General features: G+C 50.9%; 1 protein-coding gene across 1 annotated transcript in view; it reads right to left on the bottom strand.

Annotated features, from left to right (window-relative positions):
• Positions 1 to 12,311, bottom strand: part of Bcr (BCR activator of RhoGEF and GTPase) — a 124,024-nt gene that overhangs the window by 3,134 nt on the left and 108,579 nt on the right. The window contains exons 17-22 of the mRNA XM_021173661.2: positions 6,567 to 6,626; positions 5,451 to 5,560; positions 3,779 to 3,918; positions 1,522 to 1,656; positions 541 to 646; positions 45 to 207 (exon numbers count right to left, since the gene is read on the bottom strand). Of these exons, the coding sequence (XP_021029320.1) occupies positions 45 to 207; positions 541 to 646; positions 1,522 to 1,656; positions 3,779 to 3,918; positions 5,451 to 5,560; positions 6,567 to 6,626 (714 nt within the window). The remainder of the gene's footprint in view (positions 1 to 44; positions 208 to 540; positions 647 to 1,521; positions 1,657 to 3,778; positions 3,919 to 5,450; positions 5,561 to 6,566; positions 6,627 to 12,311) is intronic.

Raw genomic sequence — 12,311 nt, 5'->3', positions numbered from 1 at the left:
TGTCAAACCAGGGTAACAATGGACTACAGCTTGGTTTCCTATACCTGGGACATGACCTCTAGGGACCAGCTGTCAGTCATGGTGATGGGCTGGCTGGGGTTAGCAGGGAGCTTGCTTTCCTTCTCTGAGGGCCGAAGCAGCGTGGGGCCAAAGACCGTGGCGAGGTTGTGCAGGGACATCTTGTTCACCGTCTCCTTTTCAGCTACCCTGTTTCGTGGAGCCAGAGCAGAGGGTGTTATTCCAACATCACACTCAGGGCTTATATAAAGATTCTATCCCCCAGAATCTGAGGAGTCAGGGATCGAGAGAACCCAAGGCCAGTGGGCAGCTGGGACAGCTCCGGGCCACCATCTGGGAGTGAAGGGCAAGTTCAAGTGCAATGCTGACTGTGGCTTAGTGTCCCGGTGGGTGTGGAGGAGAGGGATGCCATCGGCTCTAGTCCCTAGTGTGGGAACTGACTGGAGACTTGAGAAGGAGGGAAGGCCCTTGGTGGTGCATGGTTTTCTGGGGACGGGGGCTGCATGGGAGAGCGCGCGCTACCTTTTCAGGTGGTCCAGAAGGAAGAGGAAGGTGAGCAGGTTGGCTTCTGGGAGGGACAGCAGCAGGTTCAGCATGCAGCTCTCCTTTGCGACAGGGTCTGAAAGAGCTACAGAAGGAGGGGGTTCAGTTCCCAGGGTTGGAGCACAGTCCCGAGACCTCTCATGAGGATGTCAGACGAAACACCCCGAACCCCAAGCCTATGCTGGAAGGCACTGAGGAGTTCAGGCGCCCGACATTGTCTCAGGCCACACAATTAGACTGACTCCTACTGAGGAAGACCTGTGGTGAAGGCTTATGTAGCATGGGAGGTACCTGAAAAGCCTTCTCTCATCTCAAACGAGCAACAGCACCCAGGCACCTGTATAGCTTATGGGTAGGCCTGTACTGGGGGTGGGGGTGACAAGTGGGGAGCCTGTGGGGAGGGGCACTGTCTGCTGCTATAAGCACATAGGAAGGCCCCTCCCCCAGCCCCTGGGAGCTTCCCTTATTTACACGTACACCCTAGGGGCACTTTCAGGCCTGAGAGGCCAGGTCTTGTGGTGAACGGGCCCTGCAGATTGGATTACCATAAGGGTGAATAAGGGGTATGTCTGCCTCCTGTGTGAGTTGGGCACCATCATCCAGGTTGACTAAAGGTGAAGGCTGGGCATGAATCTTTGCTTGACTGGGCCAGGACCTGGGGTTAGAGCATTAGGGGTTCATTGTGGCTACCAGGACCCCACAGCTAGACACGCCCATGGCCACACAGATTGGTTAACCTCTGGCCATATTGAGAGGAGAGGGCAGCAGGCAGCTGTCAGAGATTCCACAGATGGCCTGGTTTTTAGTCCCCCGCACTGCACAGCCAACTCCCTCAGGTTAGGTTCGAATGTGGGAATAGAGTATCGGGGAACAGTCTGATTCCCTCTCCTAATGGTGCCAGTGAAAAGGCAAGGCCAAGAGATGCTTGCCTCCCACAAGGCTGGGGCCCTCGATGCTCACCAATGCCTTCTGCGAAGTTAGGGTAGAACTCATCCGTGAAGAGGGGCTCGGGCAGCTCACGGAAGTAGAGCTTCAGCGTGCCGGCAATGGCGTTCACGTCCATCTCGCTCATCATCACGGACACATCCTTGTTATCTGCAGAGAACGCAGAAACAGAGCCTCTGTGTGGGTCCCAGGTCTGCAACCTGCCTGGGCTGACACAGTTGCCAGCTTGATGACACACGTGTGTAGCCATCCCCTTTGTGTGGCTTGTCTCCCCACGGCCCCCAGCATTGGTGTGATTGAGTCTGAACAGGGTTGCCGGGAAGTAAGCCTATCCTACAGCTCTGCTCTGCGAAGGGCCACCAGCTGCAGAGGCAGGCAGGCGCAGGGACTGTCTGAGTCACTTAAGTCGTCACACTGCGTGTTTTCTTAGGACTTAGGTAGCCTCTGGTTCTCTGTGTCAGAGAGCCGGTGTAGTGGTTTGAATGAAAATGGCGCCCACAGACTCAGGAGAGTGGCACTATTGGAGGTGTGACCTTATTGGAGGAAGTGTGCCATGGGGGCTGGGTTTTGAGGTTTCGGAAGCTCAAGCCAGATCCTGTGGCTCACTCTCTCTTCCTGCTGCCTGCCTATCTACTCCTGGCTCCTCTCCAGCACCATGTCTACCTGCAAGCTGCCATGCTTCCTACCATGACAATCAATGGACTACATCTCAGAACGGTAAGGCAGCCCCAGTTAAATGGCTTCCTTTTTAAGAGCTGCTGTGGTCATGGTATCTCTTCACAGCGATGCAAACCCTATCTAAGACAGAAGGCTGCGTGGAGAAGCTGAAACATGTCAGTGAGTCTTATCCAGGAGTGCTGGGTCCTTGATGCCCCAGGCCAAGATGATGGTATAAAGACTCTGCAAGTACAACATCCTTCCGAGTCCTGTTTCTGTCTGCCTGCTCTTTGGGGAACACTGAGAAAGAACCCTGAGCTGATTGGTTTCTGTCAAGTTGAAACAAAGCCTACATATATCTAAGAACCTCAACTGGGTGGGTGGGTGGGGGGAGCTTAGATTGGCTTGCTGGCTTTTCTTGGCAGATGACTGACAGGCAAGGGTCTAGACTACTGGGGGCCCTGTCCAGTAGGAGACCCTGGGTTGTATAAGGTGGCAGACTGAGCAAGCCATGAGGAACAAGCTAGTAAGCAGCACCCCTCCATGGCTGTGGCTTTACTTTCTGTCTCCAGGTCCCTGCCCTGAGTTCCTGGACTGCCTTCCTTGCATCATAGACTGTGAGCTGAGTGTCACAACCTGCAATAAGCCCTCTCCTCCTCAAATTGCTTTTGCTCTTGGTGTCTTATCTGAGTAAACAGAGACCTTAACTAAGACTGATCCTCTGAGGTCTCAAAGCCCTTGCTTAGCCTTCAGAATAGTTCTGTCTCCCTTACAGAGTGGGAGGGGTTCGGAGACAGGTAGAAAAGAGACAGCACCAGGGTCATATCCATGCCATTGTCCCACACCTTCCTCAAGGGAGCCATAGTCAAATTATCCTGGGATTTAGCATCTCCTGGCCACTCCAAGGCATCAGGCAACACCCCAAAGAAGGCCACGGTCCAGCTTGGTGGCTGTGGTTAGACCTTTGAAGGATTCGGATTTTTAAAGAGCTACTTGGTTTTTTTTTTTTTTTTTTTTAAATGTATCTGTGTCTACCTGCATGAGTTTATGTGCACCAGGCACAAGCAGGATCCCACAGAGGCCAGAAGAGGACTCTGGATCCTCCGTAACTAGAGTTACAAGTGGTTGTAAGCCATACTGTGGGTGCTGGGAACTTATCCTGGGCCCGGTGCAAGGACTGTATGTGTTCTTTCCTAAGCCATCTGTCCATCCAGTCTCTTCTTTCTCTTTTGAGATGTGAAAGTTTTAAGTGGGGCCTGAACTCTTTAACTCAAGTGATCCCATCTCAATCTCCTGAGTAGCTATAACTTCAGAGGTTAATACTAACATGGCCAGACCACATTAGCTCTCAAGTCTTTTTATTTTACTTATTTTCTCTTGAGACAGGGCCTTGCTCTACCACCCTGGCTGGCCTTGACACTGCAGCAATCCTCTTGCCTCTACCTCCCAAATACTAGGATTATAGGTGTGCTAGTTATTCATCATCAATCAATCATCTACCTGACACAGGGAATCACTATGTAGCTAAAGCTGACCTGGAACCCATGTGCCAGGCCCCTTGGGAGTCTCGGTATGGGCACCACTGTTTGTTCCGCACTGCCTGGGTAATACTCACTGACATCAAAGGCTGCCTTCAGTGCCTGGATGTCTGTGGCCACTCCAGACACTCGGTAGATGCCCACCTCCTCCATACCCCGGCGCTCGATCTCTTCCACACACTGGCGCACAATGTAAGGTACCTTGGACCTTTCTCTCCTGCAGGGGGAAAAGAAGGCGTGGAGAGTTTGAGGGCCTGGTCAAGCTTCCCTTCCTGTTATGATTTCTCAGGTATGTGGAATAGATTTTATCAGGAACTTTCGAAGAACCAAAAGCATCCAATCACCTTGCAAGATACGTATGACCCTGTGGGGGAAGGTCAGGAGGCTGTGCTATTTTCTTCCATGGTGCCAGAGAGCACTCAGGGCATCCCTTATAGATACCTGGTAAATACCCTGAGCTATATCCCTTACCTAGGAGGCTTTTTGAGGTGACACTGACCTAGGAAGTACAGATCCTGGGCTGTGAATGAACCAAAAGCTTTCTGGAGTCCTGAAAAAAAAGCCTCTCACCTCTACGACAGGAAGTGGAACAGGTATTAGCCCAGATTCTTGACCACTATGCAGTAAGTCCCCCGAGGCTCTTTGAGAGCTACATCTTGCACAGGGCAGAGACACTTACATCTGCTGTGTGTTGGATAGTTTTATGTCAACTTGACACAAGCTAGAGTCATCTGAAAAGAGCCACCTTTAATTGAGGAAATGCCTCCATAAAATCAGGCTGAGCAAGCCATGAGGAGCAAGCCAGTAAGCAGCACCCCTTCATGGCCTCTGCGTCAGCTCCTGCCTCTCTAGGTTCCTGCTCTGACTTCTTTCAATGATGAATGGCAATATGGAAGTGGAAGCCGAATAGACTCTTTCCCACCCAAGTTTTTCTGGTCATTGTGTTTCATCACAGCAACAATAACCCTAACCAAGACATGCTGCGCATACAGACTCTTCAGGATTATCCAGACAGGTACCCTGCCATTTCAAATGCTTTCTCTAATGACAACCTCTGGACCTCCCGGTACAACTCTGGACCCAGAATGCTTTGAAGACAGAAGCCAGTGCCGTATGGAAGTAGGGCTTTCTTTACTTATAGCTGGGCTATATGCACCAGCAAATCCTCCCCAAGTCCCAACGCATAGTTACAGGGGAGAGGCAGGGGGGTGTCTTCCTTCCCAAAGTGCACATCTTTGTTTTCTGGAAAGAGCTAGGACCAGATTGTGTCAGCGCCTGGGCCGTGAGTGATGTAGCCAGTATCCCATCCTGGGGAAGTGGATAAAGTCGGGGAGGAAGTGACCTGTCTCAAACCAACAAACAGGCATCTCCTGGCAACGGGCTCATGACAAAGGGGCAGAGGTTCAAACTGTTCCACAGGAGCGTGGGATCACAGTACACTGCAAGCGAGGGAGGAAGGGAAGCAGGGCCTGCGCTTGGGCAGTTCCTGACCACGAGGCGAGGACATTCCTGAGCTGGCTGTGCAGTAAACAAATGGAAGTGGCTAAGCAAAGAGTCACAGTCTCACAGTTGTCCCTGGGGTTACACCCCCCCCCCCGCCACACACACACACACACACACACACACACACACACACACTCCAGATCCCATCCAGCTAGCAGGGTCATGCACAGAGAAAACAGGCCCAGTCTTTCCCACAGACACTGCTGAATGTCCTCTGCGAACAAGCCCGTGCCCCTCACCACTCACTTTGTGACTACAGCAATCTTGACACCGAAGACCCCTGTCTGTTTGCGGGAGGGCATTCTCTTCAGGCTGAACTCCCTGCTCGTGAACTTGACGGAGAGTTTCACTTCAATCTGCAGTAGAAGGGAAGGAAAGGCATGGGTCTCTCATGCTCTGGACCCTGTGGGCTGAGATCACAGGGCCCCTGAAGGCCCTATCCCAACAACTCTTTTCACCTCCAGGTCAAACAGGTCCCAGAGTGGGGTGCAGCAGGCCCCCGTGGGTTGGTCAGAGCCAGGGGTGGTAAGGGGCATAGAGGAATTGCCTCTCCAGAGTCTTCTCCTGTATCACCAATATGTCCCTTTCTTTTTAAAAGTAATAATTAAATGAAGAAGTAGACAGGGTTCGAGTGTGTAGTGTGCGCACTTACTGTATGTACAAGGCACTGGGTTCAGTCAATTCAAAGCATGAGAACAAAGCAAAAGAAAACAAAACACCAAACAACATTACCCCCCCCCCCCAAAAGGCCTCATCACAAAAAAGGGAACAGGCCAAACGTCCTAATCTGGAAATGTAAACTGTCCCAAAACTGTAAACTTCCCAAGCTCTAGCGTGCTACATGTGGAGGGCTCCACACCCAACGGTCCCCCCGCTAATGACCCCCTGCATAAAATTACACCCGCACAGCTGCACATGTGAGTTAAGCTTCATATTTATATTCAGGTCCCCTGTCCAAGACTGCTTATGTACATGCAAATATCCCGTAATCAGAAAAATAAAAGTCTCTAAAACTGCTCTAGTTCCAATCTTTTTGGATACATCCTTCTGAGAGAGCTGATCTTAGGTTGTCCGTGAGACGTTCTCGGTCCTGGGGTCCCTAGCTCCACTTGTCTTTCTTTCAGGACAGCGTGCAGGGTCTGGGCTGGACACTGACCGGAGAGGACTCCTTCCTATGCACTGTTCCTGCTCTGGAGGCTCCCCATTCTGCCCTGTCCACCACCACACTCCTGCTCTCGTGGGGTTCCCTCCACCCCACTCCTCTCCAGCAATCATCTCAGGCTTGGTGGTCTCATAACTGCTCTGGGTCTGCTTTAACGTTCAGTGAGAAACAGACACACGGGAAGCCCTGCGGGCACTTACTCCATTCATGTCGATGACAGTCCGCTGCCAGTCTCTGTCCTGTAGGGTTTGGGGGTCCAGCTGAAACCAAAGACGCATGATTAGAAAAGGGCCTCAGGTCAGCTTGGAGGTTGTGCCTGGCGATGGCCAACACTGCTGCTGTGCTATACTCTACATGGAAAGCAGAGTCCTACTGCGGCCAGGGAAGGGAACTGATCTATTAGGGTGCCACAGCTCACAGTCAGGAGCCCTGTCCTCCCCCACCCCCACCCCAGGTGGATCCCAAGTCCTACTTTCCTTTGCCAGAGGTGCCACTAAGTCTGAATGGAGGGCAGACACCTGGTTATTTATGATGACCAACTTCAGTGGTGACTGTGACAGCGAAGGCTGTCAAGAGTTGCCAACCATGCTTTCTCCCTCTACCACACCCAGAAGGATACAGAACAACACCCCAAATCAGATGACGCCCCCCCGTGACCTTCTAACTCTGATCTTGGCAAACACTGCCAGCAAACAGCCAGTCTATAGGAATCTACAGTTTAATGTCACCTAAGTAAGCAGTCTTCAGAACTGCCACAAGGCCCTGACCTGTGGAAGCTCTGCCTCCCGTTCTGATGAGCGTCCATTAGCTCTCACGGGAGGCTTTGGTGTGGCAATGGGATAGGCTAGATAAATAAGCAATTGGGCATCTTTGGAAAACACACCATCTGGGACTGAGGGTGGCTCAGTGGTAGAGCTCACCCTGGTTGGCACAAAACCCTGGATTTTATCTTTAGTACCCCAAAACTAAGAGACTAGAGAACAACCACTACTTTCCCCCTCCACCCCAGATTCTTTCTACAAAGAATTAAGCTCTTTTCAGGGTGGGAGTCTGTGGTGTGGGGTAGCTTCCTGTCCTGGGTTTGAAGTTCCTTGTACGACGAATCCCAGGGTCTTGGCTGTCCAAGGACAGTTCCCCTTTCCTTCCTCAGAAACACACTGAGTGAGACAAATCCCTTCCCATCTTAGGACAGTAAGTAATGATAGAGACCCCTCTCCCCTAGAAACCCAGAATCAACAAAGGCCATGGATGAACAGTCCAAAGACCAGGTGAGGTTGAACAAGCTGTAGTTGAGGAGAGCAGCTGTCTGACACAGCTGGGTGACTGGGTCCCACTCCTCCCGGCCCTCCTGGGGATTCCAGGTCCTGACTGGCCCACCTTGCCCCTGCACACCAGACATCGGATATGAGTCCACAGGGTCGTGCCTCGGGCACACAGCTGTTTGTCAGCAGAGGTGATCCGGCTCCGGCTTCTCCGGCCGGGGTAGAAAAACCGAATGAGGCCCTGCATGGCGATGGGGGTCGAGCAGCAAGAGGCTTGTGGAGCTGAAGTCGCACAGCAGGGCAGTGGTGAGTTCCTGGCCTCTGGCTCCTTTTGAGCAGGCTCTCAGGGAAGCTCCACCCTACAGCTGGGCCAGCCAAGGTCAGAGTTTCCCATCACCCATACATTCCACTTTGTTTTCTGTCAGTCTATGGGAACACCAGCTCCTGCTCCAGAGTCTATTGGTTACGGGAATTTAGATAAGTCACAGCCTCCTCTTACGTCGAGTCTCCTTTTCAAGTGGTGGCTTCCGGTGGTCCAAATTTAGAGACACTGAGTAACGTGTGTATTACTGGTCAGTCCACTTTGAGCCGGCAGCATCTTGAAAGAATGTCTGAAAGGCCTGCTGATACTTCTACATCTCACGTACTGCCTCCGAAGAAATCGGGGCAGAGAGCATCTGAAGGCTCCAGCAGCTTGTTCCCTGCAGGCAAGCTGCTGGAGCCTTCCTGGTCTGAATAAGGTTCACTCTCAAGTCCAGACCTAGCATCTAACTCTGCCTAGAGCCACTGGTGTCAGTCCACCTTGTAGCTCACCTTGGTGTCTGAGAAGTCAGCCCTCACAGCAGCCCCGAACTGCTGGATTCGCCTCAAAGGACAGAACGTGCTTAGCAGAGCAGAAACCTTGCAAAGGACGAGGCAGGCTGGGCTGCACTGTCAACAACATTAAAGGCTGGCACGCTTTCACACGCAGTTAAAGTTTCAGAGAAATAAGCAGGCAGGAGGCTGGGCTTTGGAAAAACTGATGGCTGAGGGGGAAGGGCCGTGAACCAGAAGTGCAGGGGAAAGCTGATGCCCTTGTGGTTGTATGGGGCCTCTGCTCCACATAGGCTCCGGGCAGCCAGCATGTGTGTTAACGCAGCAGCCTTAGAAGGGCAACCTGTACTGCACTGTCTCCCTGGGAAGAACAGCTGTGGTCAGTGGGTCTGCTGGATGCCTGGAAAACTGCTTAGTCTACACCAGGGCAAGCTGGAGAAAGCCCACGTTCAACCAGGGCAGGCACTGAACCGGCCCCGGAGACTCCTCTACCTACAACTGGGAAACAATTGTCCATATTGACTTAGACCAAACAAGGGGTCACAGTAGCAGTAACCATAATTAAAGTGGAAGCAAGCCAAATGGACAGAACGCCCCCCCCCCAAACAAAACAAAACAAAACAAAAACATGGGCCGTGACAGGATAATTTTATTTAGCTACTAAGGATAATACTAATGAAGTAATAATAATAAAGATAACCTTTAAAAATAATAGTCATCTGGACAGTGATGGTGCACACTTTTTTTAATATTTATTTATTTTATGTACATGAGACACTGTAGCTGTCTTCAGACACACTAGTAGAGGCATCAGATCCCATTACAGATGGTTGTGAGCCAGCATGTGGTAGCTGGGAATTGAACTCAGGACCTCTGGAAGAGTAGACAGTGTTCTTTTTCTTTCTTTTCTTTTCTTTCTTTTTTTTCACTTTCTTTTCTTTTCTTTTCTTTCTTTTTTTTTTTGGTTTTTTGAGAAAGGGTTTAGTCAGTGCTCTTAACCACTGTCCCATCTCTCCAGCCCCAATGGTGCACACCTTTAATCCCAGCACTTGGGAAACAGAGGTAGGTGAATCCCTCTGAGTTTGAAGCCAGCCTGGTCTACAAAGTGAGTTCCAGGCCAGCCAGGGTTATACAGAAAAACCCTGTCTAAAACCAAAACAAAACATCTCCTACCCCACACTCAAAGAAGAATCCAGAAAACCCAGAAAATATAGGAGATTACTTCTGGCATGATTCTGCTGATACAAAATGTGGAGAATGGACACATCTCTAACACAGAAGCTATTATCACCCAGATGGCTGTGTGAGAACCTGAGACATAACCCAACAGGAGGATGGTACAAGAAGAAAAAAAATGGGACAAGATGAGATTCTACAACTCAGTATAATGTTAATCCCCAGGAAAGAACAGGGCTACGAGAATTTGGCAGCCTAGAAAGTTTATGAATGGAAACGAGAGAAGAGAAAAGGGCGTGGGAAATCTCTGATGGGTACAAGGCTCCAAGAGACCTAGGTTTACCGAGTCTGATGGTCTCCTCTGCATAGTGGCCCTAGCTGAGGATGGTGCTTTCAGGATCCTGTCCCTGTCTTGACCATATGCAGTCAGGCTGCTGAATGGCTTCCTCCCAGTTCAAGCATCCATCAATCCTGGGTAACTGCTGGCCTTGGGGTATGACCTGAAGATACACCTACTGTCCCTTCCTGTGAAGGTCTCCTTGTGCCCAAACCTGGCCCCTTCATCAGCGATATCTGAGGATGCCAGTGTGACCTTGCAGCACGCTGACCCTGGCTTTTGGCACATCTGTAGTATCTTAAAGCCTGGGATAAAATGTCTTCATGTTATGGCACTCTTGGATCCTGGCATATAGGCTCTTCCTTGTGAGGGCGACACAACAGGCTCTGGGGTATGATGGTTTTGTTTGGCTTGGATGACCTATAGAAGCTTGGAAAGGACCGAGGTGCTGTGTATGAACTGCACGAGGGCTCATATTCTTCTTGCTGGTGACTCTCTGAACAGTTGTCACCTTCCAGGTCAGCGCCATCACATCCCTGTCTGGCGTGTGGATTTAACGTGTCCTGGGTTCAGAAAGAGGGAGCACTCTACTCTTTCTCTTGTGGAGCCTCCGTTATTCAGGAAGAGAAATGGGGACCCGATAAGTCAAGGTCATATAAAGAGTAAGGGCAGAATCCAAAAACTTGGGCTGTGGTTCTTGGACTAAGTATTCATTAATACCATTTATAGAGCAGAGAAGCGTACCGACTCAGGATCTCAACCTCAGAAGAGTCTGGCACTCTCAGTCTGTGGCTGTGCGTGAATACTACCATCAGAGCCTCAGTGTCCATTCTGGTCCTTCTCTTGGGCCCTGCTGTCCTGCCTGAGTCTGGACTTCCGCCTGTCTTCCCTCTGGTACTGAGGACTGCATCTTCTCTATCTCAGCATACAGCTTCACCTCACAGGACGTCTCTCCACTCAGTTTCTGAGCCAGGGTTGCCATTCCTCACCAACTCCCAGCAGCAGGAAAAAGACAGCTAGGCACCTATCCACGACGGCACGCATGGAAGGCGACGACATCATCGGGAAAGCCTGGCTCAGCCCTGGTTAAGCCGCAGATGGCTTTCTCAGCTATACCTAACCCATAAACAGTACCCACAGGTGAGAAGAAGCAGGAGGCGGGAGAATGGAGCCAGGCTGAGTGTCAGGCTGTAACACTGCCCCTCCTCCTGCTTCCTTCCTCCAGGGATCACACGGACAAGCCCTTGTTGCCGGGAGACAGGGCAGCCACTGTGTAGGCTGTGTGACTCATCTAGACCCTTTTCAAGTGCTTGGGTTCCTTCCTGTGTAAAGAAGTTCCCGAGGCCAATCATCTCTCAGACCTCGGTGGTGACAGGGGGCAGGGGCCGACAGTCTCCGGTGCCTCTTGACAGGGGGCTGGAGCAGGGGCCAACAGTCTCCGGTGCCTCTTCACTGACAATGATGGTGACAAAATAGTAACAGCACCAATAATAGCACCAAATGCTGACCAGGTCTGGGTGACACGTCACCGAGCCGCAGACGGATGTGTCTCCCGCTCTGTCTGATATACGAGGCCACATTGCTGGAAGGGTGAGGGGCTATGACTCACTTGGGTCACACAGGGCACAGCAGGGCTGGTGGGTGGACAGAGACTATCCTCTTTACTACCAGACTATCCAGACTCTGAGCTTTGATCAACATGGCTTCACCCCTGTGCAAAAGCCCAATCTGAGTAAGAATTCTGTTCAATCAATTTTTCTAAGAACATATACTCTGTATGTATGTGTGTGTGTGTATTGTGTGTGTGTGCACGTGTGTGTGCTGTATTTTGTGTGCGTGTATGTATACGTGTTTGCCGACACCAAGGCCGAGCTCAGGAGTCATCTCTCAGATGCTAGCTATCTACCTTGTTTCTATTGAGTCAGTTAGGGTCTCTCCCTGACCTGGAACTGACACCAAGGCCGAGCTCAGGAGTCATCTCTCAGATGCTATCTATCTACCTTGTTTCTATTGAGTCAGTTAGGGTCTCTCCCTGACCTGGAACTTGTCAAGGAAGGTAGACTGGCTGGCCAGAGAGCCCTAGGGATCTGTCTGCCTCAGTTTCCCCAGTGCTGGGATTGCAAGCGGTTCATCACACTGGGATCCTCTACTCCTGCCCCACACTTTTTTTTTTTTTTTAATGTGGATTCTGGAATTATCATTCAAGCCTCCATATCAATAAACTATCTCTCCATCTCTATCATCATCATCATCATCATCAGTTATTATTATTATTATTTTTGACAGTGCCTCACAGAGCCCAGGCTGGTCTCAAATAATTCACTATGTGGTTGTGACTAGCTGTGGATTTTTTATCT

The sequence above is a fragment of the Mus caroli genome, chromosome 10, assembly GCF_900094665.2.
Source record: "Mus caroli chromosome 10, CAROLI_EIJ_v1.1, whole genome shotgun sequence".
In the NCBI taxonomy this organism is placed as follows: domain Eukaryota; kingdom Metazoa; phylum Chordata; class Mammalia; order Rodentia; family Muridae; genus Mus; species Mus caroli.
This window is presented reverse-complemented; position numbering and strand designations above follow the sequence as displayed.